This window comes from Adiantum capillus-veneris, chromosome 22 (genome assembly GCF_014529385.1).
Source record: "Adiantum capillus-veneris isolate H3 chromosome 22, ASM1452938v2, whole genome shotgun sequence".
Classification (NCBI taxonomy): domain Eukaryota; kingdom Viridiplantae; phylum Streptophyta; class Polypodiopsida; order Polypodiales; family Pteridaceae; genus Adiantum; species Adiantum capillus-veneris.
In genome coordinates, this window is record NC_140952.1 from 138,889,518 (window position 1) to 138,914,977 (window position 25,460).

The following is a 25,460-nucleotide window of genomic DNA, read 5'->3' on the forward strand; positions in this document are numbered from 1 at the left end:
TTTTCTTTAATCTTTGGTTTCATTTTTACCATTCTGGGGTGCTCCTCTAAGCCGAGATTCCATTTCTCTATTTCCTGAACATTTGGAAGTAGCCAGTTCAAATCGCCTCCTTTTCTCTTGGCCAGCGACTCAGCTTCCTTGTCACTCCAAATACTAGCTGCATATTCATTGAGTGGCTTCCCTAACTTAGTGAGTTCTAGTTCCATTTCTACCTGCTCAGCAACTCGGTTTGGATTCTCTACATTAGTTTGGACATGACCTATGTCTGATCTATAGTCCTCCTTATCTTGGTCTGACTAGTTTCATGTTCACCCATCTACCTGTATTGTCCTTTCACTTGGATTGGACTTAGTGAATCAATCAGGGTATTGTTGTCTTTGTCTCTTAACCTAATCTTTGTCGCATCAAGACATCATTCAAATCGATCTCTGCAATAGGAAAGATATTCATAGATGTGAGCATACGCTCGATCTTCTTTGTTTCATATTTGTTGCAGAGTTCTTATGGTCTCATGGCCTTTCTCAAGCTTCTAGTATTATGAGTCTTGACTTGAATTCTCTGATTGGACCTTGAATGATCACTGTCTGACCAGCATAGCCATGAATGGCTACAATACTTCTGAGCAAAGGTCTATCCAATAACATCCCGTATGCACCTTGTATATCCATTACTAGAAAGCTAGTTTCGAACTTTTCTTTGCCCACTTTGATCTGCAAGTTTTCTACCAAACCAATGTCTTGGACACACTCTGATCAACCATAGTATTTGGAACGGTGCTGGCTTCATCTTTAGGAAACCCATTTTTTGCCTCACAACCCAAAATGTTCACTCGTGCCCCGCCATCCAGTATTACTCCTAACAAATGTTTCGATTGTTTTTTGAGATTGTACTTCACTTTGATGATTGGCACCTCGTCATCTTTAATGGCAAATAAATCCATTGCCATTGATTCTGCTGCTTTCTCTCTCTTCTTTTCGATGAGCTTCGTAGCCTCTAGTAAAGTGCATCTGATGTTTGGTTGTAAAATTTTGAATCCGTTCTCACACTTTGACATAAATTTTGTCCATCTCATTAGCAAAACTGCAATTTGAACTAGAAAATCTTTCTTCCATTTGACTATCCTCGCAATGCCACTCTGCTGGCCTCCTACGTTTGGTGGTTGGTTTACCCTAGAACCAAGAGTCAAGTTGCTCTCTAGCATTTCCATCCCCAGGTCAGTGTTTCTAGCTCCGGCCATGTCTGTGTCTAACTTGCCTGACTTCCTCAGCTAGAATCTCTACTTCTAATGTTAGTAACTGATTTGTTCCATTCTCGACCTCTTCCTCACTAGGCACTCTGACAAGCTTATCCTCATGAGATATTGAAGATAGGGGAGGAAACCTCTGGATGGTTCTGGCCTCTGATCATTCCAGCTTCTCCGACGTCTTCTTGGCCAAATCTTCTGTAATCTTTGCTGCTAAAATCCTTTGCTTCTACCATTCATCGACCACCTTTGCCTTGCCCTTTGCCTTCCAGGTAGCTCTGTGTTATTCCCATCTCTTAGCCTCTCGTGTCTACTTTTTCTACTTCGCAGGCTCATATGGTAGGTCCTCAATCACCACTCCCTTGCTTACAGTGATGACTCAAACCGGAACTAGTGCTAGCTTTAGTTCAGGTCCTTTTGGGTTCACGCTATCATGGCATTGGGCTACAAAATGACCATATTTCCCGCAAGTGTAGTAGCTCAAGTTTCTCTTCCTACCTCACCCTCGGTCATTACCCCCCTAATATCTTCCCTTGCCATGCCCAACACTCATACTGGTCTGATTCTCTCTGGAGCCAGATGCTCCATCTACCTTCACCAGCTATGGGTTTGTCAATGCAATCATAGATCTTTTCCCTTCTTGAATGATGAATCCTTATCTTGAAGTTGTTCCACACATGACCAAACACCTTGCAATATGTACACTGAGTACATTCATCAAACATGTGATCATTAGATTGACACTTTGAACAGGTCTCTAGTTTCCCAACTGAGGGTCTGGTTTTGGACATTTCAGCAATTTGCTTTGACATCTCTTCAATCTTTCTTGTCCAAGACTCTTTCTTCTTCCCCTTAACTTGATGATTTGAGTCATTGTCAGATGAATTGTAGTTGGAGCTAGACTCCGACTCCTCAATTGATGTCTCATTGTCATCGGAATCCCATTTTCCCTTATTACCCCTTTCTATCCTTGCCTATTGCTTGAGCTTCAATGCTCTTTGGACCAAGTCATCGAACTTTTTGGTCTGCACTAGAACCTCATGTTCCCTAAGCTTCTTACTTTTGAACCGATTGAGGAACCAGGCCCGTATTATCTTTTTTAATGGAGGGTCATGCAATTGTCTTGTCCACTCTTTGATCTTTTCTATATAGCTTTGAACTGAAAGCTTTTCCTGCTTGATTTTGTCCAGCTCACATAGGATGTCCTCATCACCCCTATTATCAATACGTTCTAGTTGAAAGTCCTTGATGGACCTGCTATAGGTTTTGAGCTGGCATGTCGATTTTTGTGATGCATCCTTCAGGGTTTGTGGGAAGTGTCCCCCCCACCCCACCCCCGATCTTTGCCAATATCCTTTAGCTCAACATATTGCTCAAACGCTTGGATATGAACGTCAGGATCATCCTTTTTGCCACCTTTCAATATTGGAAAAGCTATTTTCAAATCAGTGGAGTGCTCATGGTGTTTGAAATTGTCCTTCAAAGAAGACTTCATGTCTCTAGTTTGACGCTTACTATAATGGTCTGTATTGGCGTCCCATTTATCATTATCATCGATTTTAATAACCGTGTTCAACTCATGCTTCCTTTTTCATTTCTTTGGTATTGATCTATGACTTTGTCTACTACCTTCACTATCTCAGTCTAACCTATGCCCTTGGTCTTTTCCTTCTTTTGAGATCCATTCAAGCGAGAGTGCCTCTCGGCTTGTTCTAAACAACTTCACCGGGGCTGAGCCAAAATGTTGGGAGTTCCCATGATCCTCAGCGTCCCTCTGGTCCAAGCCTGGATTTGTCTCAGTCCTAGGTTCAATGTCAGTGTCAGAGCCTCGCTCGGATTTCTCTGGTATGGTACTGTCACGATCATGTTCTTCCTTGAATCTTGTGGTTGATCTTCTTTCACGTCCAACTCTTCTAGGTGGCATGGTTGAACTGTAGTTAACTCCAAACCCCAATTGGGAGATAGATTCTCTTACAAGAGCTATCCACCTCAACACCGTGATTTCCAAAATGGAATGGGTTGGTCACTTCTGACAGTTATTCTAGATTGGAGAGTTAGAGTTAGTCAGATCGGATCAGATCAGACAAACAACCCTCACATTAAGACTTCAGAGAGCATGGGATCAGACAAAGATTGAATTGGAAACACATATATGAGAGACTGAAAGTGGAATCGAGATATATTTAGATACTGGAAATATACAGCCATGAGAGAGCTAAATGATGCTTGGAGCAATTGCTTAATGATTACAAAAGAGTAGAACTAGACTCTGGAATGACTAACCTATAAAATGAAGTAATGAGCCCTATTTATAAGTACACGATTGGGACTCTGACTAATTGCACACTGTGTAATTATTGTGGTAACTGTATTTTATAACTACCTGTTCCTAATAACTATGTTGGAATTTGACTAGGGTCTCACTGTCTACACCTGCACAATCCCTTTCTTTTGATCACGAAAACCCACAAGCTGCACGTTTGGCAATTTGCAACATTTGGTGCAATCCCTTCCTTTCGATCATGAAATCCCACAAGCTGCCCAAAATAGCCATGATCCATGACAAGGGTAACCCTACCTCAATAAACACTAAATAGATCAAGTTCTTATAGTTGATGCCCTTATAAAGATCCAAGAATTCTATCATATCGATCCCTCTTGCTCCAATCTTTGATTTCATCATCATCGTCACTACCAGCATATCCATTGTATCTATCCTTGTGATTGTCTTGCTCTCTACGATCACTAGCCATGTGCCCATAATCCCTTATATATTCATCCTCTCTATCATGATCTCTTCGTCTTTCATATCTTGATCATGTTTACCGGGAACAAAGCTTGAAAAGTTGCAGTGCTCAACGTTATTTTTATTGAGATTTCAACAGTGCGACGTTTTTGAGCCGTGCATCTCAGTATAGTCAACGTAAGCAATAAAAAAAAGCATGGAGCACCTTCGGAGATCTTGTAAGGGGGCGAGACGAACGGTGTTTCTGTTGCTCGTGTCTTTTCTTCAGAAGAGTGTGCCTTTGAAGCAAGCAACAAATACTCGCCCTTCTATAGATGGTTGCCACGTGATGAACCGCACGATGGTTATAATTCAACGCTGGCGATTTTTAAAACTTGAGTGTCAACGTAAAAACAATCGTGAACCGCCAAGCCATCATGTGCCTCCACCATTTGCCGTTGAGAGAGAGAGACGGATTCCCATTTCAAAAGAAACAATTGAAATGGACACAATTGTGAGAAATTCACAATGAGGAGAATCTTACATGATTCTCCCTCTATCTTTGTCTCCTTTGGAATTAATATGAGAGTTCCCTTTTCATGAATCTTTTCTTGATGAGAGAGAGAGAGAGAGAGAGAGAGAGCTCCATGAAGATAGCCATTCCGTGTGCGAATGATTATATAAAAATAGAATCTCCTAGGATTAAATCACAAAAGAAGGAGGTAGGTGATACCCATTTTCGGAAAAAAAGTTCAAAGACGAATCTTGAACAGATGCCGTGCTGAAAAATGAGTGCCTCCATACAATGAGGTCGTCAACAGAGGCATCTGCTGTGGAGTGGGACGGCAGAGCATAGCCATGCGACAAGGTCTCCGATAGACACAACTGTTGCAGGAGAGCTCGTTGACAGAACGCAAGGTTCGGCTTGAGGAAAAGAACTCTTTTTTAATTGAATGAGGTGACTTGCGCTACCACCAAACTAATTGGTTGGGCTGGTTAGCGCAATGATTTGGAGCTTGACGTCGAGCTGGATTCTTTATATCTGACGGGTATTTTGCTTGCCATTCCACGAAGCATAAGGATTTGGAGGAATCTTTGTAGATAGAAATGAATAAACTAAAAGGAGGAGTAGGGAACCCTCCTTTCCCTCTTCAAGGATGACCCATCTAGTGACCGGCAAAGGCCAGGAGCCATGGGGTAGAGAAAGGACATTCATTGTTCTTTCTCTATTTTCAATGTGCCCCGTGTGGCGATCGACAACAAAGGCCGAGAACCATGGGGGAACCCTGATGCAAGGAAAAGGGCAATGGACAACATGGAGGTGATAAATTACGCTTTGAGTTGGATATAAATCATTGGGCTATCGAGTAGTTGTATTATGAATGTTGAGGTGTCATTGAGCAATGGTAGATTCCGTTATTTAAGGGACAGAAGCTGTATGATTGAGATCTCTTTTAATAAAACATGACATCTCCTTGTAAAATACATACAAAGTCATACACACACACACACACACACACATAGAGAGAGAGAGAGAGAGAGAGAGAGAGATTGATTAAAAACCCAAGTAAAAATCAATGAAATATACTTTTGGACGTTTTTTGATATGTTTATTACATTGTTGGTTCTTACCAACATAGCATTTAACCTATTTAGATGCATCTTTTGTAAAAGAGAAATCTTTAGATAGCTTATTTACTTCTTTTAATTCACAACTTTGGGTATCTAATATATCTATATGAAAATTATCAACTAAGGACTTCAATGATTCAAATGATTTAGTGAGAAACTCTTATCAACGATGTTGAATCTTCAACATTCGATCCACCACGCTATTTCCAAATCTCCACTAAACATTTATAAAACTTTTCTTCTGGCAATTTTATGAGTTGTGAGACAGTTTACAATCATATTCAAGAAAGCAAAGTATAGAGAAATCTAACAATTTGTTGAAATGTTAATGACTTACAATGCAACAATTTTTATGTTGTCCTTAAAAAATAATGGAATGTAATCATCTCAATCTGTGGTGTCTCATCACTATCACGATCGGATATCAATATCGTGAGTGTCCTCAGCGCTAGTTATAGTATTCCAATTTGCTTTATTGTTGGTGCTATCTCTTTTCAATTATTTCAAAACAATATCAATAACAATTGGCACATCTTGTTTTCTGTTCGTCTCTGAAACTAGCTCACTATATTTAAAAAAACTATAGGTAAATTCAAAGGTAAGTCCCATTATATGTACATAACTGAAACCATAAGGAAAATAATTTGCTCACTTTCGACATGTGATTCATTCCATCTTCTCAGAACCAATCAATGCGAGGTTCAATGTCTACAAATTATTCGTCCATGACAATAATATTAGTGATATCTTTGAAGGTCGCATCCATAGGGAAATGCATGTATCTCCGTAATGCCTTGACTTTGACAAAAGCCACAATAGTTTCATCCCTTTGAGCTAAATTTAGATTGAAAAATAAAACCATCCCCTACTTAGCTTATGATTTTTTTCTTGATGACATAGAGCATATCACTGATAAGTTTCAGAGCCTATGCGAGCCATACGTACGTCACTCTTGTAAGCCTTTTCGCCTTGAAACTGTTTGTTAACTGCTTTTATGCCTCAAACAATTCCCGTACATTACAGGAGTCAAATATGGCTTATCATCAGTCAAAAGCCCCTGATAGGCATCTCTTTCACCCCGACAAAACAAGCAAGAACGAATAACTGATGCATATAAGGGTCGACAGAAAACACATTCACAACTATAAAATCATATCCTTTTCATCACAACCTTCACAGTACGAAACAGCCTTTTTGTTAGTAGGCTAACTCGCTTGAAATTTTATGCTTCAAGGGAGACTTGGTTCTGTTGTCTATGCATTTAGAGAGGCAGAGATCAGGATTATCCAATGTTCATATCCACAAAAATCCACAAAAAGGCCTACTTGAGATTAAAGAATGGGCTAGTTTTTTTAAATTTAAATATTTGATTCCCTATGGCCAACTAATGCCATCCCTGGCTTTGGGCAGGCCCAAAATTGCGAAAAATGTCATGGAGGAAGCATTCCTTGTATGAGGGTATTTATGCCCCATGTACCTTCTCTCAAACTGCCCCCTACACCCAAACTCATTGGTTATCATTGTGATGGTGAAGAGGAAGGAGATCACCTTAAAACAATATCTGACACACGGACCCATAAGTCCTTTCAAATTCTGCTCAAACCCACTGCTGACATGCGCTTGTGTGCTGAGTCTTCAAAACTCCAAAAATAACTATGATTGTCAATCATGAAGCCTTTTTCCCCTGTCAAAAACGCAGTGAAACTACACATCAACAAGGAACACATAGAAATAATAAGGTACAGAGAAAGGTCCACAAAAAATTATAAGTACAAGAGGTCTGAGAGTGATGTTTCTCCAAAACAGAACACACCTTTTTAAATTCAAAGTCTCGCCACTTCAACATTTGTAAGTAGTCCAAATTATAGTGCTCACAGATTCTGGCAATTGACAAGTCATTTACTTTTTCTACCTCATCTTCATGATGTTGTAACATGCTCTCCAGCTTCTTGGAAGGAGAAAGAATCTGCACAAAAAAACAAAGGCCCATGATAAATTTCCTCACATAACACTCCTGTACTTATTTTCACCATTGCTTTTAGCTGTTTCTGGTCAAGGGCTCAAATTCTTAAGCAATAACAGCTGGAACCTCCTCAACAGAGAAAACCACAAACAAAGGTAGAATCTGGGTGATGTGTACTAGAAATTTGAGATTAATGACAATTACTTACAAAAGAAAACCTGTTTTCTTGCGGGCAGATGCTTTTCAATGAAGGTCATCTCATGACGCCATAATATCTCTGACTTGACCTCATCTACACTTAAAAAATCGATAGGGTGCAACCTTAATTTGAACTGATTGTAAAATGTAATGTTCCAAACTTTATCATGGCTACCTTTGACATCCCGACTCCCATCCAGTGTGGTGCATTCAGTTAGTGCTAAGTAGGGAGCTACTTTCATGATACCAACCACACTAAAGCGGTGAAGGGCCCCATCAGCCATGACAAAGGCTAGCTATTTGCTAAATCTGAACTTGACCAAGAAAATGAAGATAACTCCCGATAGTGATTGGGTCATGAATTGGGTAGTTTGAGTGTAATGTCCATACCAGTGTATGTTCAATAGCGTTCTGTTGGCTATTGTGGATTTCCATGCCTTTTTGGTTTGATTGCACTAGATCAGAGCCATCACTTACAAATTCCATAAGTCTCCTGCTACCCTGCAAAATGACGTAAAAGCATCGCATCCACTGATTATTATGTCATAATAAGGGTCGAGCTTCCTACTTCAAAAAATTGATAATGTACACGGGATGCGCATCTATCATGCAGATATTAGTGGCGTATAACCTCAGATCCTGCACTGAAATACTCGGGTATTCTTTTTTTCTACAGACCAAAACATGTACAAACAGAACAATTGCTTTATAACTAACGTTCAGGATTGACTCTAACTAAACAAGCAAGGCAAACAAGACACTTACCTGAAGAGCCTGCCAATTAGCATAAGCACGAAACAGATTCCAGAATAACGGTGCATTTGGGACAGGGACAATCTAGGCAACAGGTAGCCCACAAAGAAGCTGGTGAGAGTACATCCTTCGCATGTTAAAAAAAAGAGGCATCAACTGTTAGCAAGTGTATCATATTCAGCATTCATATAAACCTATATGCCATTAACAATATCGTAGCAACCATGAACTTCTTGATTTAAAAGAATAACATGAAAGAGAAAAGAGCGAGAGCATGCCATTAAATAACTATCAAAATAGACCATTCGATTTTACAAGGAGGAGCAGGCCTTATGAGCATTGCATCATAGAATGAATTTTCAATGTTTCTAGACATCAAGATGTGATGTTAGGTGCCCTGACAAGACTGTCTAATGGTCCTGAAAATTGAGAATGAGTTCGGAATATTGTTTGGATCCTGACCCTCAGTTGGACAGGATGTGTGATTCATCCCAGCAGAAAAAAAGCTAACACCACCACAGAAAAGCTACCATGTTTTCAAAACCAGAGATTTCTGGTGGCATTTCAAAAGGAAAAAACCCAGAAACTAGTTACAACACTACACCCGCACGACCTTGAGGAGGACTTTCTATAAGTGGGTAGTTGCATATGCTATGTGCCTGAAAAGGCACTGAGGTCATTCAGATCTGTACAACACTCATTACCTGTAGATAGTTGGGATCCAGTGCCATTCAATTTCACAGAAACACTTTTGACTTCAAATACTACACAAAAGGTGCATACTCGCAAAATGGAAAAACTACTAGCAATCCATCATTTATTGAATGAGAATACAAGAAGTAACTCGTGTGATTTTCAGCACCAGGGAATTATCTTCAGCACAGAAATATAAGCATTCTAATTGCCAGCACAAGCAAAGTTGCATACTTTTTCTGCATGTCCTTTTTGGACTCCTATGCCATCACAATACTAATTGCAACACTCCCGTGAAAAGTCAGCCAATAACAAAGTGCATGAAATCACAACCGTAAGAGGAATTGAGCCAAAGAAGGATGCTACGTTTCTGTGAATGTCTTTATGGAACATACCATTTGAGAGTGTTCAAGCAAAACAGAAGCAGCAGCACGCACGTGATTGCATCACATGCATTGTTCTTTAGTGAGCACCTCAAAACAAAGAATTGAAACTGACTCCACCACATGTATCTCGCACCAATTAGTCAGTCAACACCAGAGGATGAGGAAGTTGACATACCCCAAATAGAATTGAGAATGGAAGGCATGCAAAAGATCCATACATGTACCTTGAATGTATTTGAGCCCCACTGCAAAACAAAAAGAAAACCTCAAATGATGATCATTCATTTAAATTTCGAATGAACTACCTCCCCATAATTATTAAAAACACGAGCTTGATTTACAATTACAAGTTTTGTTTAACTTGTCAGATTTGAACCGTGTTTGTGATGATAGCAAACTTGACGACATGTAGTCTACACAAAAAAAGTTTCATACAATGGAAAAGGGGTGATAGATCTTGTTAAGAACATCATAGGGTGTCCTTCCAAGAAAACCATCAAGGACCCCATTACTCACAGTAGTTCTGCTGGCCAAAGATAGTTCCACATGAGAGAGAGAGAGAGAGATGGAATGTTTGCAGGCCCGAAGGCATTATCTCAGCCAGTAGGCATACAAGGATAACGGATCTGATAGTAAAAAGCCCCTAAGATATTCAACAATCACAAACCATAGGAGAAAAACTACCAGTAATGCAAAGTTATACAAGATGGGTGAAACAAAAGCTAGGAGCAGGGGAGTGAAGGAAGAAAGTAGCAGAGAGCTGAAGCAGAAAGAAGCCACCCTGACGTCGAGAGGCGGCCGAAAACTCCACCAAAGAATCTCCGATAGGCAACTCCAGACCTCCAAGGACGTATACAAGGGCGCATCCCAACAAAAGAGACATCACCACTGCAAGACGACTTTGTACCAAAAATCCGGGATGGAGATAGCCTCTAGTCATCTCTGGCAATGATCAACAGGGCTATGGCATTCTTCAACCTACAAGCAGAAGCAATATATGGTGCAGTTGATGGAAGGAGGTCTTCAGCTATCCTATAGCATAACAAAGCCCATGCAAGAGGTGTGAATCCATGTATCTGCCTATCCTTATCTACAGCTGATGGGAGGAGGTTCAAAGCTGTCCTGTGACATACCGAAGCCCATGCAAGAGGTGTGAATCCATGCATCTTCACCATAAAATAAATCCATCCTCAATAATGTGAAGAAAATGCTTTTTGTAAAAGCCCATTTTCTCCCCTAGCGCCACGGAGAGAGAGTGTAACAGGCTTGGACACTCCACGCGAGAAATCAATAGCAACACACGAATAGAACTTCAAAATCACTGAACTTTAATAGAGAGTCGACACGGCCCGGTGTATTTCCGTGCCCAGAGGTATTGGCCCCAAAGTCTTGCGCCCCTTTAGGTATTTCTTTATCATAAACCATTGCAAAGTACAACTCCCGAGGGACCTCTACTCTCAGACTCTCCCCAAGGGCTCTTATAAATAGTACAAGGGATGCCCAAAAGCCCCAAAAGAAGTACAATGAAAACTTCAGGTCCAAAAGCATCTCAAGCCCAAAAGCTAGCGCTCTGGGCAGCCATCGTAATTCGCGGTAATCCGTACGCTGCCACGTCAACAATCAATGCAATTCGCGGGTTGTCCGTACAGCACTTGCCAAGTCAGCATCTTCACGATCTTTCTTTTTTTTAATCTCTGTGTCCCCAAGGGCCCCATCAGATGAGTACCCAATAAGTTGGAACAACTTATAATCTTGTAATTCTGTAAGTGGACATGCCACGTCATCATTTTGTGACATACCCCCCTCTTGAAAGAATTATAATCGCCTGCAAAAGACAGAAGCCAGAAACTAGTTCAGTAGACACTGACTCTAAGTACCGACGCACTAGACGACACAAATCCAGCACTTACACAAAGACGACAATCATTGCATATTCACATCACATTTCAATCATATCACATAAAAATCCATCGAGATCTAGGACCATGATTCCTGCCAACATGTTTAGCAATCGCATCTAGATCCACACCGGACCTCACTGATGTCGGATTAACTAATCCTTTCCATGGAATCTCAAGACCGAAATGCTACAGTCATTTCGTCTTTCAATCCTGCACTCAAACCCAATCACATGAGTGAACACACAAAAATCAGATTCATTTTCAGGAATTTCCATGTCGAAGTACTTCTTTCATAAAGTCATATAGCAAAATATTGTCAGTCCATCAATATCCCTGAAATCCAAAGGAAAATCAATGACTTTATTCCATCTAGGTAACCTATGACAAACGAGCGGAGTGACTTCCCTCTTGTGCAGTCCCATCTGCACCAGATTCAACCCTGTTGATCCACGGGATCTCTCGGAATAGACAAAGCTAGACCGAAAGCCTCAAGGTAAAGTTCCAATATCTGAGGAGTATCTGCTAGGTCCTCCTCCATCCACTTCGCATCCAATGCAAGATAGTTCTTGACTAAGAACTGCCGTTCACGTTACCTTTCTCTTTCTGTCACAAGAGTGTGACAAACATTATATATATTTTCCGGTTTCTTTCCCTTGATTTTTATTTCATTTTTGGGACCCTCTTGTTAAAATCCCAAATGCCCGGACATTGCGTGGCCAGTGTGAAATGGTCGTTGGCCGAGACTTTCACCTGTTGGAGTCAATGCCAGGCAGCCACGACATGGTTGGGTCGATCGGCACTGGAATCTGACTAGTAAAGAAGTGGCTAGGCTCAGTTAAAGTCATTTAGGCCCAGCCACAAGACTCTATAAGTTGGTGGGTACTAGGAATTAAACCAAAAGAAGCAAACTGGACACATGGCAGTAGGAGAGAAACCTCCAGGTCAACACATGGTCCAAGGACCAAAGTATCTCATCCCTAGAGGGGGTGCCCAAAATTGAGACTCGGGCTGATTTTTGGAGGATAAGTGAACATAGTGTGTGTGTATGTGTGTGTGAGTAGTGGGTGCAGGTGATCACAGATTTAATGGAAAGCTTTCTAAAACCGGTTCGTAGGGCGGTAGACTTTGGCTTTCATCCGAAATTCTTTACTTTAGACACACACATAGAGCACTTTGAAAAGGTAACCTGCGACGGGAATCAACACTTTAAACACACACATGGCTCGCAAGCTAGAATGCTTCGAGCAGATGCCGAGAACCTGTAGGCCCCAAAATTGGCGCCCCTTTCAGTATTTCTTTATACTTTAAGAGGGTAAATTACAAGAAGAGTCCTAGGAATTCTTTACCTCTATCTAGCTAGATGCCACCTGTTCTCACGAAATTTCGGCAGCAAAACAACCCCAAAACTTGCCCGAAACCAATTCCCTTGCTGGAACTCGCTTCCGCTGACATAAATCTCTGATTTCTGCTCAAAAACAGTAAATTCAGCACGCTGTATTTACTGGTTTTTGCCCTGTTTTCAGCCCTAAACAGTCCCTGAACTGTCCTCTAACAGTGGGGCACTGTTCCCAATGGTTCTGGCATCCGTATGGCTGAAAAACAGTCCAAATTCAGCGCATAACCAACACTGAAAACGCACCTGTACGGTGAGGTTATCACCCTCACCAGTGCTTGCTTTTGGAGCAGCAGTTAGCTACTCCTGTTCTTGCTCAGAAATACTCTTGCCTCTGCAAAAACGTATAAGCCTCACAACTGTACATGAGTCAAATGAAGAGCCCTCTTGTGGAGCATCACATTACTGCACGTAGGGGGGAGAGAGAGCAGTGTAGGGTGTGCAGGGCATGACTTCTTGCACTACACTGTACATGAGAGGGAAAGCTAGCAGTCAATAGCTCTTAACGTGTGACAACTTGCAAATGATAGCTAGAAATCGAGCACTACCTTCTTTTGCATGAGGAAAGTGTACGAAAAGGTACCGCTTGGCACATTTTTACAAGCAATTTCCCGTTTCATGCTTGCCGCTTAAAAATCTCCCGATTGGTTGCCCAGTTGACTTTGCAACAGAGTTCTAAAATGTTCCCCTTGTCATTCCGAAGGTAATGACGCGAACAGATTTTATGGTCCAAAATAGCAGATCCCTAAATTTTAGGGGATATTTCCGTTGGGCTCCCACTGGTCATCTGACCATCTATCCCCACTGGGACCGCATCAAAAAATGCAATGTGGCCCACCTGTCGCGTACTTTCCCTCGGTGACCCCACCTTGGCACTATGCGAGTTCACTTCCTAGTATCCACCAACTTGCTGAGTGCGACGGGGGGACCTACATGATCTTGAACTAAGCCTAGACATCCTCTTACTATACGAATTCCAATGCCGACCAACTTCCCGTCTACGAGTGAAACTACCATTCACATTGGCCATACAATGTCCGACCATTTGCAACTTCAAAAAGAGGGTCTCAAAAATTAAACAAAAATCATTGGAAAGAAACCAACAACTAAGGTTAGTTGTTGCCACGTCCTCGTGACATACCCTCCTCTTGAAATCGCAAACATCCTCGATTGCATACCATAAATACATGCCACTAATGATCTTGTGTTGTTAGCACTCTTTTATCATCACATATATCCGCAAGAAAGGTCGTAACATATAGATACAAATGACTTAATGAGACCTTTATACTTTTGTCATTTCCATGTATTACACTGAATTCATATATACATTTGATGTGCTAGCTCTATCATTACCCCTCCTTTGCACACGTTGGGTTGGGGCATAAGTAGGCTGTAACCCAAAGGCTTCAAGGTAAAGCTGCAATACATTTGATGACTCTGACAGTTCATGCTCTTCCATCCACTTTGCATCCATAGGTGGGTAGTTCTTGAACTTCACCAAGTAGCGTCTTGCAACCTGTCCTTTAACTTCCCTATCCTTATGTGCCAAAACTTGCTCAAGTACCAGGATCTCATCAAGTTCCTCAACTTCTGGTTGATCCTCATATATCTTCTGGCACATCACCCACGAAGGGTCTTAGAAGACTCACGTGAAACGCATTATGAATCTTCCACGCGTCAGGCAATTTCAGCCTGTAAGCTACATCATTGATCTTGTCAAGCACTTGAAAAGGCCCATAGTAACGCATGTTAAGCTTAGGAAACAGCCGTTCCTTGCCCTTCATCTTCTTTAACCTTGCCTTCTCAAACCTTAACAGAACCCAATCACTAAGTGATAACAACAAGTCACGACCGTGACGATTAGCAGCCTTTTTCTCCTTTGCCTGAGTCTTTCTTCTCCAAAGCAACTTTAATTTTCTTGTACATTTCATCCATGTTTTCAACATATCGATCTGCCTAAAATATCTTGTCCTTTGTTATGCAAAATGGGAGGAACCTTTTGCCGCCTTTAACAATCTCAAAAGGTGCCTTGCCAGTCGACGAATGCACCGTATTGTTGTACGCATACTCAAGCACATGCAAATACTGTTCCCACTTGCCCTTATTATCTGACACATAGCATTTTAGCAGATTCAAGACAGTAGAATTAGCCTCTTTTGACTGTCCATCAGTTTGTCGCGATCACTGAAATCGATTGTGGCATACCATGGTACTTCAACACAATGTACATGAACAAGCGTGCCATCTGACCAGATTTTATCTTCTTCCTAACAGTTAGCGTTCTTGGAAGATCAAAGATAAAGTCCATAGCACTGCTTTCCCATGGCTTATCCGGAATCGGCAGTGGTTGTAACAACCCAGTGCCTTTTGCATGTCAAACTTGACCTTTTGGCAAATCATGCATGCTCGCACAAAGGCATCAACATCTCTCCTCAAGGTAGGCCAATAGAAGAATGTCTCTACCGCTTTAACTGTCGTATCAATACCACGATGCCATGCATACGGTGGGACATGACTTTCTACCATGACCTTATGTTGCAATGGCCTAGTGACACAAATTCTGCCATGCATCATCATAAAATCATCTCTGAGGAGGTAGTGCTCATGATGTTGCCCCTCTTGCAATAGTTCAAAGATCCTTGCAAAATCTTCATATTTGGTATATTGTTCCTTCATGTCATCAAGCTCATGATAATAAGAAATTGACACAGCTGAAATTTGTGGCTTTCTTGATAACGTATCAGCCACAACATTCTTCTTGCCTTCCACATGCATAATTTGGAAATGGAACATAGAAAGAATGTTCGCCCATCGCATATGCTTTTCGGATAGCTTTGACTGTGTAAGAAGTATCGCATGGTCTGATGATCTGTCTAGACAACAAAATCAGCAACTAAGAGGTAGTGCTTCCAACTAGAAAGCGCATGAATCACGGCCAAGAGCTCTTTCTCATAGACTTGCATAGTCTTCTCTAGCCCTTGCAAAATTCGGCTTCCATAAGCTACTACCCGTCCATCTTGCATTAGCACCGCTCCGATGCTACTGCCACACGTCTCACACTGGACCACAAATGACTTCCTAAGATCTAGCAAAACAATTACTGGATCTGAAGTGGACTTTTCCTTTAAGAGACTAAAAGTTGAAATCTCTTTTTGGGTCCATCTGAAAGTGACCTCTTTCTTTTGCAAAGCGTGAAGAGATGATGCTATCTCTGCAAAATTCCAGATGAACCTTCTATAGTAGGAACATAATCCCAAGAAGCTTCTGACATCGTGCACAGTGTTCAAGTCTGGCCATGTCTTAATAGCTTCGACCTTTTCGGGATCCATTTTGACACCATCCTTTGAGACCATGTGGCCAAGAAAGTGGATCTCTTCCAGGAAGAATTCACTTTTCTTAGGATTGACAAGTAGCATGTGACTGCGCAGCTCTTCGAATACAATGGTCAAGTGATGCCTATGCTCCTCTTCATTCTTCGAGTAGACTATCATGTCATCGAAGAATGTCCCAACAAACTGTTATTGCGAGCGGAAAATCCGGTCCATCATCCTATTGAACGTGGCAGGAGCATTTGTTAGACCAAACGGCATCACTAGGAACTCATAAAGGACAAATGTCGTTCTGAACACAAACTTGTGCACATCCTCTGGCCTTATACGAATCTGATGGTACCCACTCTTAAGGTCTATACTGCTAAAAATTGCAGCACCCTCTAAACGATCAAGAATATCATAATCCTAGGAATAGGAAACCTATTCTTGATGGTATTCTTATTCAACGCATGGTAATCAATACACATGTGCCATGAGCCATCCTTTTCCTGTACTAGGAGCACTGGGGAGCAAAAGGGTGAAGAACTAGGCTGGATCAGCCCCTTCTAAACCTGGCCCATAATCTCTTTCTATTGCGCCGCGCTAACCCTATAGGGAGGTCTATTTGGTCGGCTACACCCTGCCACCAAATCTCTCCAATGGTCCTCGGGTCTCTCTAGCGGCAATTGCGACAGTAATGAATCAGAAAAACAATCACTAAACTCTCCCAAAAATGCTGACCTTTCTTTATCTAGCACAGAATGAGACATCACGTGCAAAAATCAAGTACACAGAAAGATGATTCTTTATTATAGAAGTGATAGCTGAAGCAGATACAATAGGGATAGACTCCCCTTTGAGCTTTACATCCAAAACATGAGTTTTGCCCCTATGCTGAAGGGTGATCGTCTTGCCGAAGGCATCCAGCACACCATGTACTTTGAACATCCACGTAGCGCATCGCACCCTTCCAATGGCATGATATAAAATTCTTTTGTAACTACATATGAATGAATATGCAGACGCGGCTTTCCAATAATGGGAGTAAACACACTCTTGAGTGGCCAGGACATGCCAACCCTACCTCTACCATGTACCCCATCTCTTCAGCTCTGATGCCCAGCTTCATAGCTAACTCTGGTGAGATAAAGTTTGCTTTGGCACTTGGATCAAAGAAGATGAGTGCCGTCTGAACTCTAACTTTACCCCATGCTTTGCATAACTCATTGGCATCTGTACTGGGCCTATCACCCGGGCCTGTCACCCACCATATCTGGCACCAACCTGCCGTGGGTTTAGGCTTCTTGCCTTTCTGGTCCTCTTTATCATCTGAATCAGCTGGTGTTTTCCTTTGTGGACAATTTGTAGCAAAGTGACTAGGCTGCTTGCATATAAAGCATTTGTTTTCAGCCATTAAGACCTTTTCCTCGAGCGACTTATGCACAAAAGGCTTCCTTTTCAGTTTCTTTGCCTGCGCTCCAGAGTCCCGGCTGAGTCCTTATCCTTGTTGGTCTTTTCCGACCCCTGTGACGCCTCAGGAGCCGTTTTCACAAAGGGCTTCTTCGCTGAATTTTTCTCCTATTGCCCTCCTTTTTCGTTGCTCGGAAACCCACTGTCCTCTCCTTTCAACAAGGCAAGACCAGTGTTAGCAACTTCCATGAGTTGGGTGAGGGTAGCCACTTTGTTCTTGGTACAATAGTCCGGAAGCCCTTTAGGCATCCCACAACAGTACTCCTCTATCTACTCTGTCAATGGCACAAATCTGTAGGAGGTCACTGAGAGTAACGCTTTACAAAACCTCCGATTGTACTCCAGCAAGCTTTTGCAAGTAGCCGAAGTAAGCCGGTGCCAATCTGTCATGACGTCGGCTTCAAATTCATTTGACAGCCAAGCAAATGCAAACATTTGCTTGAAGTAGACCCAAGTGGCGGGTGCCTATCCTTGCATTAACTATGTCGTCCACCATGTAAGCGCATTGTCTTTCAAGAAAGTGGCAACTTTCCTGACCTTGGCCTCTCTAAACTTCCCTCCTACATAAGCTGTATCAAACTGCTAGAGGAAAGTAAGAGCCTTTGCCTTATCCTCGAAGCCGCTGAAAGTGCTAAACTTTACAGCCGCACCACCTTCTTTGTAAGCAAATTCATTTGACAGCCAAGCAAATGCAAACATTTGCTTGAAGTAGACCCAAGTGGCGGGTGCCTATCCTTGCATTAACTATGTCGTCCACCATGTAAGCGCATTGTCTTTCAAGAAAGTGGCAACTTTCCTGACCTTGGCCTCTCTAAACTTCCCTCCTACATAAGCTGTATCAAACTGCTAGAGGAAAGTAAGAGCCTTTGCCTTATCCTCGAAGCCGCTGAAAGTGCTAAACTTTACAGCCGCACCACCTTCTTTGTAAGCTTTCGGCTTTTCCAGTGCCCCCAAATTGTCATAAGGAATTGTCTGCAACATGGGCACGGTAGTAGGGATCATCGGCACGTCTTGGCCATTGGCTGCTGTCCAGAAAAACCAGCCATGCCAAAATTACACATTGGCACCCCAAACTGGCCCTGGTTGCTCTGAAAACCTTGTTGCATGCCGATGCTACCATACATGGGGTTTGGCATCATGCCTTGCATACCCCCAAACATTGTTCCTGGCATGTACGGCTGGCTTCTAGGCGCATAACCAGCCATACTCTGGAACATCGATCCACCCCCGAAATACTCAGGATGTACCGTGGGTGGTGGAAAAATTGGATGCATTAACTGGTAACCAGTTCCGTCTCCATTCAAGACAACATGCGGGCTCTGAAAGGTGGCGGGCTGAACTGGCATAGCCTGTGGAATAGGCGTCCTAACCACCTGTTCAAGGACGGGAGGAACCAGTTTTGGAGCCCTTGACTCCGCAACATGCGAGTGTTCCCTATCATGTTGAGACACATGAAGTACTTAGGCTTGAGCCTCAACAAGCTCTGTTCCCGGTGTAGGTTGCCTATTTTGCTGTGGCACTGGTGGCGCTTGCAAGAACTCTATAAACCTTGGGTTCTGCACCAATCGCGAAAACACATTCACCGCGGAAACTAACCGAGTCCTGAACGCATCATCCTCAAGTTGCCCAGTCATAAAGCCCTCTACTGGAGGAGCATTCTCATTAGGAAAAGGTGCAGACAAGGGTGGCCGTGAACTCTCGCCAACCTCAAACATCATAGGAATTTCCTGTCTGTCCTCTGGAGAGGAACCCTCTTCCATAATGCCTTTCCCTTTGTCAGCCATAGTGTAATCCCGCGTTCCTGTACTTTGTGTCTTTACCCAAAACAATCGAGGCTCACTTCTTGAGGAAAAAGTGATTATGTCCCGGCAACGGAACCATGAAACCGGCCCGTAGGGTGATAGACTTTGGCTTTCACCCGAAATTCTTTACTTTAGACACACACAGAGAGCACTTTGGAAAGGTAACCTACGACGAGAATCAACACTTTAAACACACACACAGCTCGGAAGCTTGTAGGCCCCAAAATTGGCGCCCCTTTCACTATTTCTTTATACTTTAAGAGGGTAAATTGCAAGAAGAGTCTTGGGAATTTTTACCTGTATCCAGCTAGACACCACTTGTTCTCGCGAAATTTTGGCAACAAAACTTGCCTGAAACCAATTCCCCTACTGGAACTCGCTTCCACTGACATAAACCCTCTCATTTCTGCCCAAAAACAATAAATTCAGCACGCTGTATTTACTGGTTTTTGCCCTGTTTTCAGCCCTAAATAGTCCTTGAACTGTCCTCTAACAGTGGGGCACTGTTCCCAATGGTTCTGGCATCCGTATGGTTGAAAAACAGTCCAAGTTCAGCACATAACCAGCGCTGAAAACGCACCTGTACGGTGAGGTTATCACCCTCACCAGTGCCTGCTTTTGGAGCAGCAGTTAGCTACTCCTGTTCTTGCTCTTGCCTCAGCAAAAACGCATAAGACCTCACAATTGTACATGAGTCAAATGAAGAGCCCTCTTGTGGGGCATCACATTACTGCACGTAGGGGAGAGAGAGAGCAGTGTAGGGTGTGCAAGACATGACTTCTTGCACTACACTCTATGTGAGAGGGAAAGCTAGCAGTCAATAGCTCTTAACATATGACAACTTGCAAATGAGACCCCTCTCAGCTAGAAATCGAGCACTACCTTCTTTTGCATGAGGGAAGTGCACAAAAAGGCGCCACTTGGCACATTTACAAGCAATTTCTCGTTTCATGCTTACCGCTTAAAAATCTCCCGATTGGTTGCCCAGTTGACTTTGCAACAGAGTTCTAAAATGTTCCCCTTGTCATTCCGAAGGTAATGATGCGAATAGATTTTATGGTCCAAAATAGCAGTTCCCTAAATTTTAGGGGATACTTCCGTTGGACTCCCACTGGTCATCTGACCATCAATTCCCACTGGGACCGCATCCAAAAATGCAATGTGGCCTAGCTGTTGCGTACTTTCTCTCGGTGACCCCACTTTGGCACTATGCCATTATTGAGTTCACTTCCTAGTATCCACCAACTTGCTGAGTGCGACGGGGTGTCACCAGCGTGTGACTACTATCTATCCTTTTTGTTGATTTCTTTCTTATTATCTATTTACTTTCACTTTTTGGAAACACCCCTCGGGAAATCTAACTGCCCTACATTGCATAGCTAGTGTGGAACTGTCCAGAGGGAGTCCAGGCCTGAGGGCAAGAGAGCACTAAGGTTGGACAAGGACTATGGTTAGCCAAGTGGGGTCATTGACTAGCCAAAGTGGAATCCTTTGCTACAGAGGCTACATTTCAGTTCTGGGTGTGGCCGCAGTGTACAAAGAGGGTCAGATGACCTAGAAAGATACAATGGCAGCATCTCCTAAAATTTAGGGAACTGCTATTTTGGGACCTGAAAATGTGTTGGCGTCATTACCTCCGGAATGACAAAGGGAACATTTTCTTACTCTGCCGTGAAGTCAACTGGGCAACCGGTTGGGAGATTTTTAGGCGGCAACCCCGAAACGGGAAAATGCTTGTAAACGTGCCAAGTGGCACCTTCTGGTGCACTTTCCTCATGCAACAAGAAGTGGCGCTGAATTTGAAGGAGAGAGAGCCTGATTTTCAGATTTTGTCACAGGTTAAGAGCTATGGAGTGCTTGCTTTCCCTCCTATGTACAGTGCGGTGCCAGGAGTGATGCCCTGCACGCTACGCACTGCCCTCTCTCTCCCCTTTGGCAGCATGTTATGCCCCACTAGTGGGCTTTTCATTTGACCAATGTACAGTTGTGTGGGTTCATGCGCGATTGCCGAGGCAAGAGCCTCTTGCACAGGTACTGGATTAGCTAGCGGCCAATCCCCCGCAGGTACAGGTGATTCGGAGAGGTTTCACACTCGAAATCTCGTCCGATTCAAAGGGCAAGTAGCCCTACAGGTGCGGGAGCTCGAGGACTTGCTACGGATGCGACCGGCACGCGAAACGGAGCCCGAAACAGTAAATTACAGCCTGCTGTGTATTTTTGCAGGTTTAGGGTTTTGGCCCTAAACGGACCCTAATACCCCCAGGAGGTTCGGGGACGCGAGGGGACCGCTGTACAGGTGATCTGGCGCATTTTCGGGGCTGAAAACAGAGAATTCAGCGTGCTGCAGATTCTCGCCAGGTTTTGCAAAGTGCCCGTATGCCTCGGGAAGGTCAGTCAATGCGTGGGAATACTGACTGTGAAGGGTTCTAGTACAGTTATGCTGCCGAAATCAAGCCAGAACAATTGAAATTCAGCCAAGCTTGTGCGGGGCAATTTGTAGGGAACCACAGCGTTTATTCCCTCTTTTAAGCAATAAAGAAATACCGAAAGGGGCGCCTAAATTAGGGGCCAATCTGGTGTCGGTCTACTCATACAGGTGCAATCTAGCAACCTGTATCCCTCTCCCCTTTGTTGTGTCTTGAAAGTACAGGTAAAATAGACGACTAATAATGGGTGAAGCTAAATCAAGGTTTGAAGTAAAGTCTACCGCCCTTTTCGGATTGAACAGGCCGGTTTCACGGTTCCATCGACGGGATTAAATCACTTTTTCCCATAGAAGTGAGCCTTGGTCAGTTTAGGCTTGAAGACACAGGGGATCATAGACCAGACACAGGGAATTGCAATTATGGCTGACAGACCAGATGATGTGACTGAAGAGGTTTCCTCTTTACAGGGTCAACAAACACATGAAGTGGGTGAGTCCTCAAGACCACCACAAACAGATGATGATATATTCAGGACCCAGTTGGCTACTGTTGTGGCTATGTTCACACAAGTAATGCAGAACCCGAGGTTTTTAGCCTTTCTGCAACCTCCTGTTCCGTCTCAGCAAGTTGGGTCACTGGATCATATTCAAAAGCCTGTGAAGGCTCGAGCACAGGTGATTCATACTGCAGAGTCAATGGAAACACCTGTACACTTGACGGAGAACATGCAGTCTCCACAACCTGTGCCTAAGGTGCAAGAACAGGTGGCTGAGATGCCAGTCTTTCAAGCTGTACCAGTTCAGCCCGCCACCTTTCAGCAGCCTATAGCTGGTTCTAATGGGCAGGGAAGCAACCTACAGGCTATGCAACAAGTCTTCCCACCACCTTCAGTACACCCTGGCTATTTTGGAGGTGGATCGGTATTCCAGAGCATGGCTGGTCATGCACTTGGAAATCAGTTTTACACGCCAGGAACAGTGTTCGGGGGTGCTCAAACGATGATGCCTAACCCCATGTACAGTGTCATGGGTATGCAACCAGGGTTTCAGAGCACTCAGCGCCAATTTGGGATGCCACAGGCAAATTTTGGTATGGTTGGAATTACAAATCAGCAGCCAAATATGGCATTTCCAGGTCAAGTTAATAGCGGCCAAGGAACACAGATGAACCCTAATAGTGTTCCCATGTTTCAGTCACTTCCATATGACAATTTAACGCCGCTGGAGAGGCCAACTCCGTACAAAGAAGGTGGAAAAGGTGTGTCATTCACGACCTTTACAGGGTTTGATGACAGGAAGAAGGCTCTCTCATTCCTCCAGCAGTTTGACAAGGCCTATGCAGGGGGAAACTTTACAGAGGCTTCAAAGGTCCGCAAGGCAACCACTTTCTTGACAGGGAATGCGGGACAATGGTGGACAACTTTATTGCTTCAAGGGCAAGCTCCGTCCACATGGATTTATTTCAAGCAGATTTTTGCAGCAACATGGTTATCTGATGACTTTGAAGCAGATGTCATGACAGAATGGCACCAGCTTAATGCTGCCACTTGCAGAAATCTGGATGATTACAATCGGAAGTTTTGGAAAGCTCTACTTCCAGTAACTTCCTATAGGTTTGTGCCATTGACAGAACAGATTGAAAAATACTGTTGTGGCCTACCTAAAGGATTGAGAAAGTACTGTACGAAGACAGAAGTCACTACTTTGACGCAGCTCATCGAGGTAGCAAACACTGGCAATGGTTTGCTCAAGGGAGAAGATTGTGAATTTAACACTGGCATCAAGGCAGGATCAGGCAAGAAAAATTCAGCCAAGAAGCACGTTCCCAATGAGGCTCCTAAAGGGACTCAGGAGTCAGCCAACGCAGGGAAAGATAAAGCTACGACTGAATCAAAAAAGGGACCAGCGAAGAAATGGAAAAGACATTTTCCTCGCAAGTTAGAAGAGCAAAAGAAGGTCCTGAGGACAGAGAACAAATGCTTTATATGTGAGCAGCCTGGCCACATTGCTTACAATTGTCCTACAAAGAAAAGGCGAGCTGATTCTGATGACAAGGAAGACAAGAAAGGAAAGAAGCCCATGGCTGGTCTAGTGCCAGATATGGTGGGCGACAAGCCAAATTCACATGCAAGTGAGCTTTGCAGAGCATGGGGAAAGGTCAGGGATCAAACAGTGCTTATCTTCTTTGATCCAGGTGCCAAAGCCAACTTTATTTCCCCAGAATTGGCTTCAAAGTTGGGAATCAGACCTGAAGAGATGGGGTATACAGCAGAGGCAAGTTTGGCATGTCCTGGCCATACAGAGGCTGTGACACCCATCATTGGAAAATTGCGCCTACATATCTAGTCCTATGTAGATGCTGAAGAATTTTACATCATGCCACTGGACGGATGTGATGTGTTGTTAGGTATTCCTTGGTTGTTTTGTGTACAGAGAATCATGGATGCCTACAACAAAAAGATCACTGTACAGAGCAGGGGAAAGACTCACATTCTGGATGTAAAGCTTAAAGGGGAGTCTATTCCCACTGTATCAGCTTCTGCTATTACTTCTGTAATGAAAAAGCATCTTTCTGCGTGCTTGGTTTTTGCACGTGAAGTGTCAGATTGTGATGAATCAAATTTATCTGTGCTAGATAAAGAAAGGTCAATGTTTTTACAACAGTATAGTGACTGTTTTTCCGATTCATTACCGTCTCAATTACCGCCAGAGAGACCCGAGGACCATGCGATAGATTTATCTCCATTCTGTTCTCCAGTGTTGTTGGTGCAGAAAAAGGATGGCTCATGGCATATGTGCATCGACTACCGTGCACTGAACAAGAATACCATCAAGAATAGGTTCCCTTTACCTAGAATTGATGATATTATGGACAAATTAGAAGGAGCCGCTATGTTTAGCAGGATAGATCTAAAGAGTGGGTACCATCAGATCCGCATTAGATCAGAGGATGTGCACAAGACTGCTTTTAGAACGACGTTTGGCCTTTACGAATTTTTAGTGATACCCTTCGGTCTCACAAATGCTCCTGCTACGTTCAATAGGATGATGGACAAAATTTTCCGTCCACACCAGCAGTTTGTTGGCACATTCTTTGATGACATGATAGTCTACTCAAAGAATGAAGAGGAGCATAGGCATCACTTGGCCATTGTGTTCAAAGAGCTACGCAGTCATAGGTTGCTCATCAATGCAAAGAAAAGTGAGTTTTTTCTGGAAGAGATTCACTTTCTGGGACACATTGTCTCAAAGGATGGTGTCAGAATGGATCCTGCAAAAGTTGAAGCAATCAAGTCATGGCCAAATTTGAAGACGGTGCATGATGTCCGAAGCTTCTTGGGACTATGCTCCTATTACAGAAGGTTTATCCGAAATTTCGTTGAGATTGCTTCACCTTTACATGCTCTACAAAAGAAGGCAGTCACCTTTAGATGGACACAGAAAGAGATTTCAGCTTTTAATCTCTTAAAGGAAAAGATGACTTCAGATCCAGTCATTGTGTTGCCAGATCTTAAGAAGTCATTTGTGGTCCAGTGTGATGCCTGCGGTAGTAGCATTGGTG

The 25,460-nt window shown here is 43.1% G+C and overlaps 1 protein-coding gene across 2 annotated transcripts in view; it reads right to left on the reverse strand.

Moving 5' to 3' along the window:
* Positions 1-6,906: 6,906 nt before the first annotated feature.
* LOC147430311 (K+-H+ exchange-like protein) overlaps positions 6,907-25,460 on the reverse strand; it is an 85,068-nt gene continuing 66,514 nt past the window's right edge. For both annotated transcript variants that reach the window (XM_086495643.1, XM_086495642.1), the window contains exons 5-9: positions 9,769-9,838; positions 8,527-8,598; positions 8,152-8,262; positions 7,414-7,566; positions 6,907-7,284 (exon numbers count right to left, since the gene is read on the reverse strand). In XM_086495643.1, the coding sequence (XP_086351769.1) occupies positions 7,267-7,284; positions 7,414-7,566; positions 8,152-8,262; positions 8,527-8,598; positions 9,769-9,838 (424 nt within the window). In that variant the 3' untranslated portion in view covers positions 6,907-7,266. The remainder of the gene's footprint in view (positions 7,285-7,413; positions 7,567-8,151; positions 8,263-8,526; positions 8,599-9,768; positions 9,839-25,460) is intronic.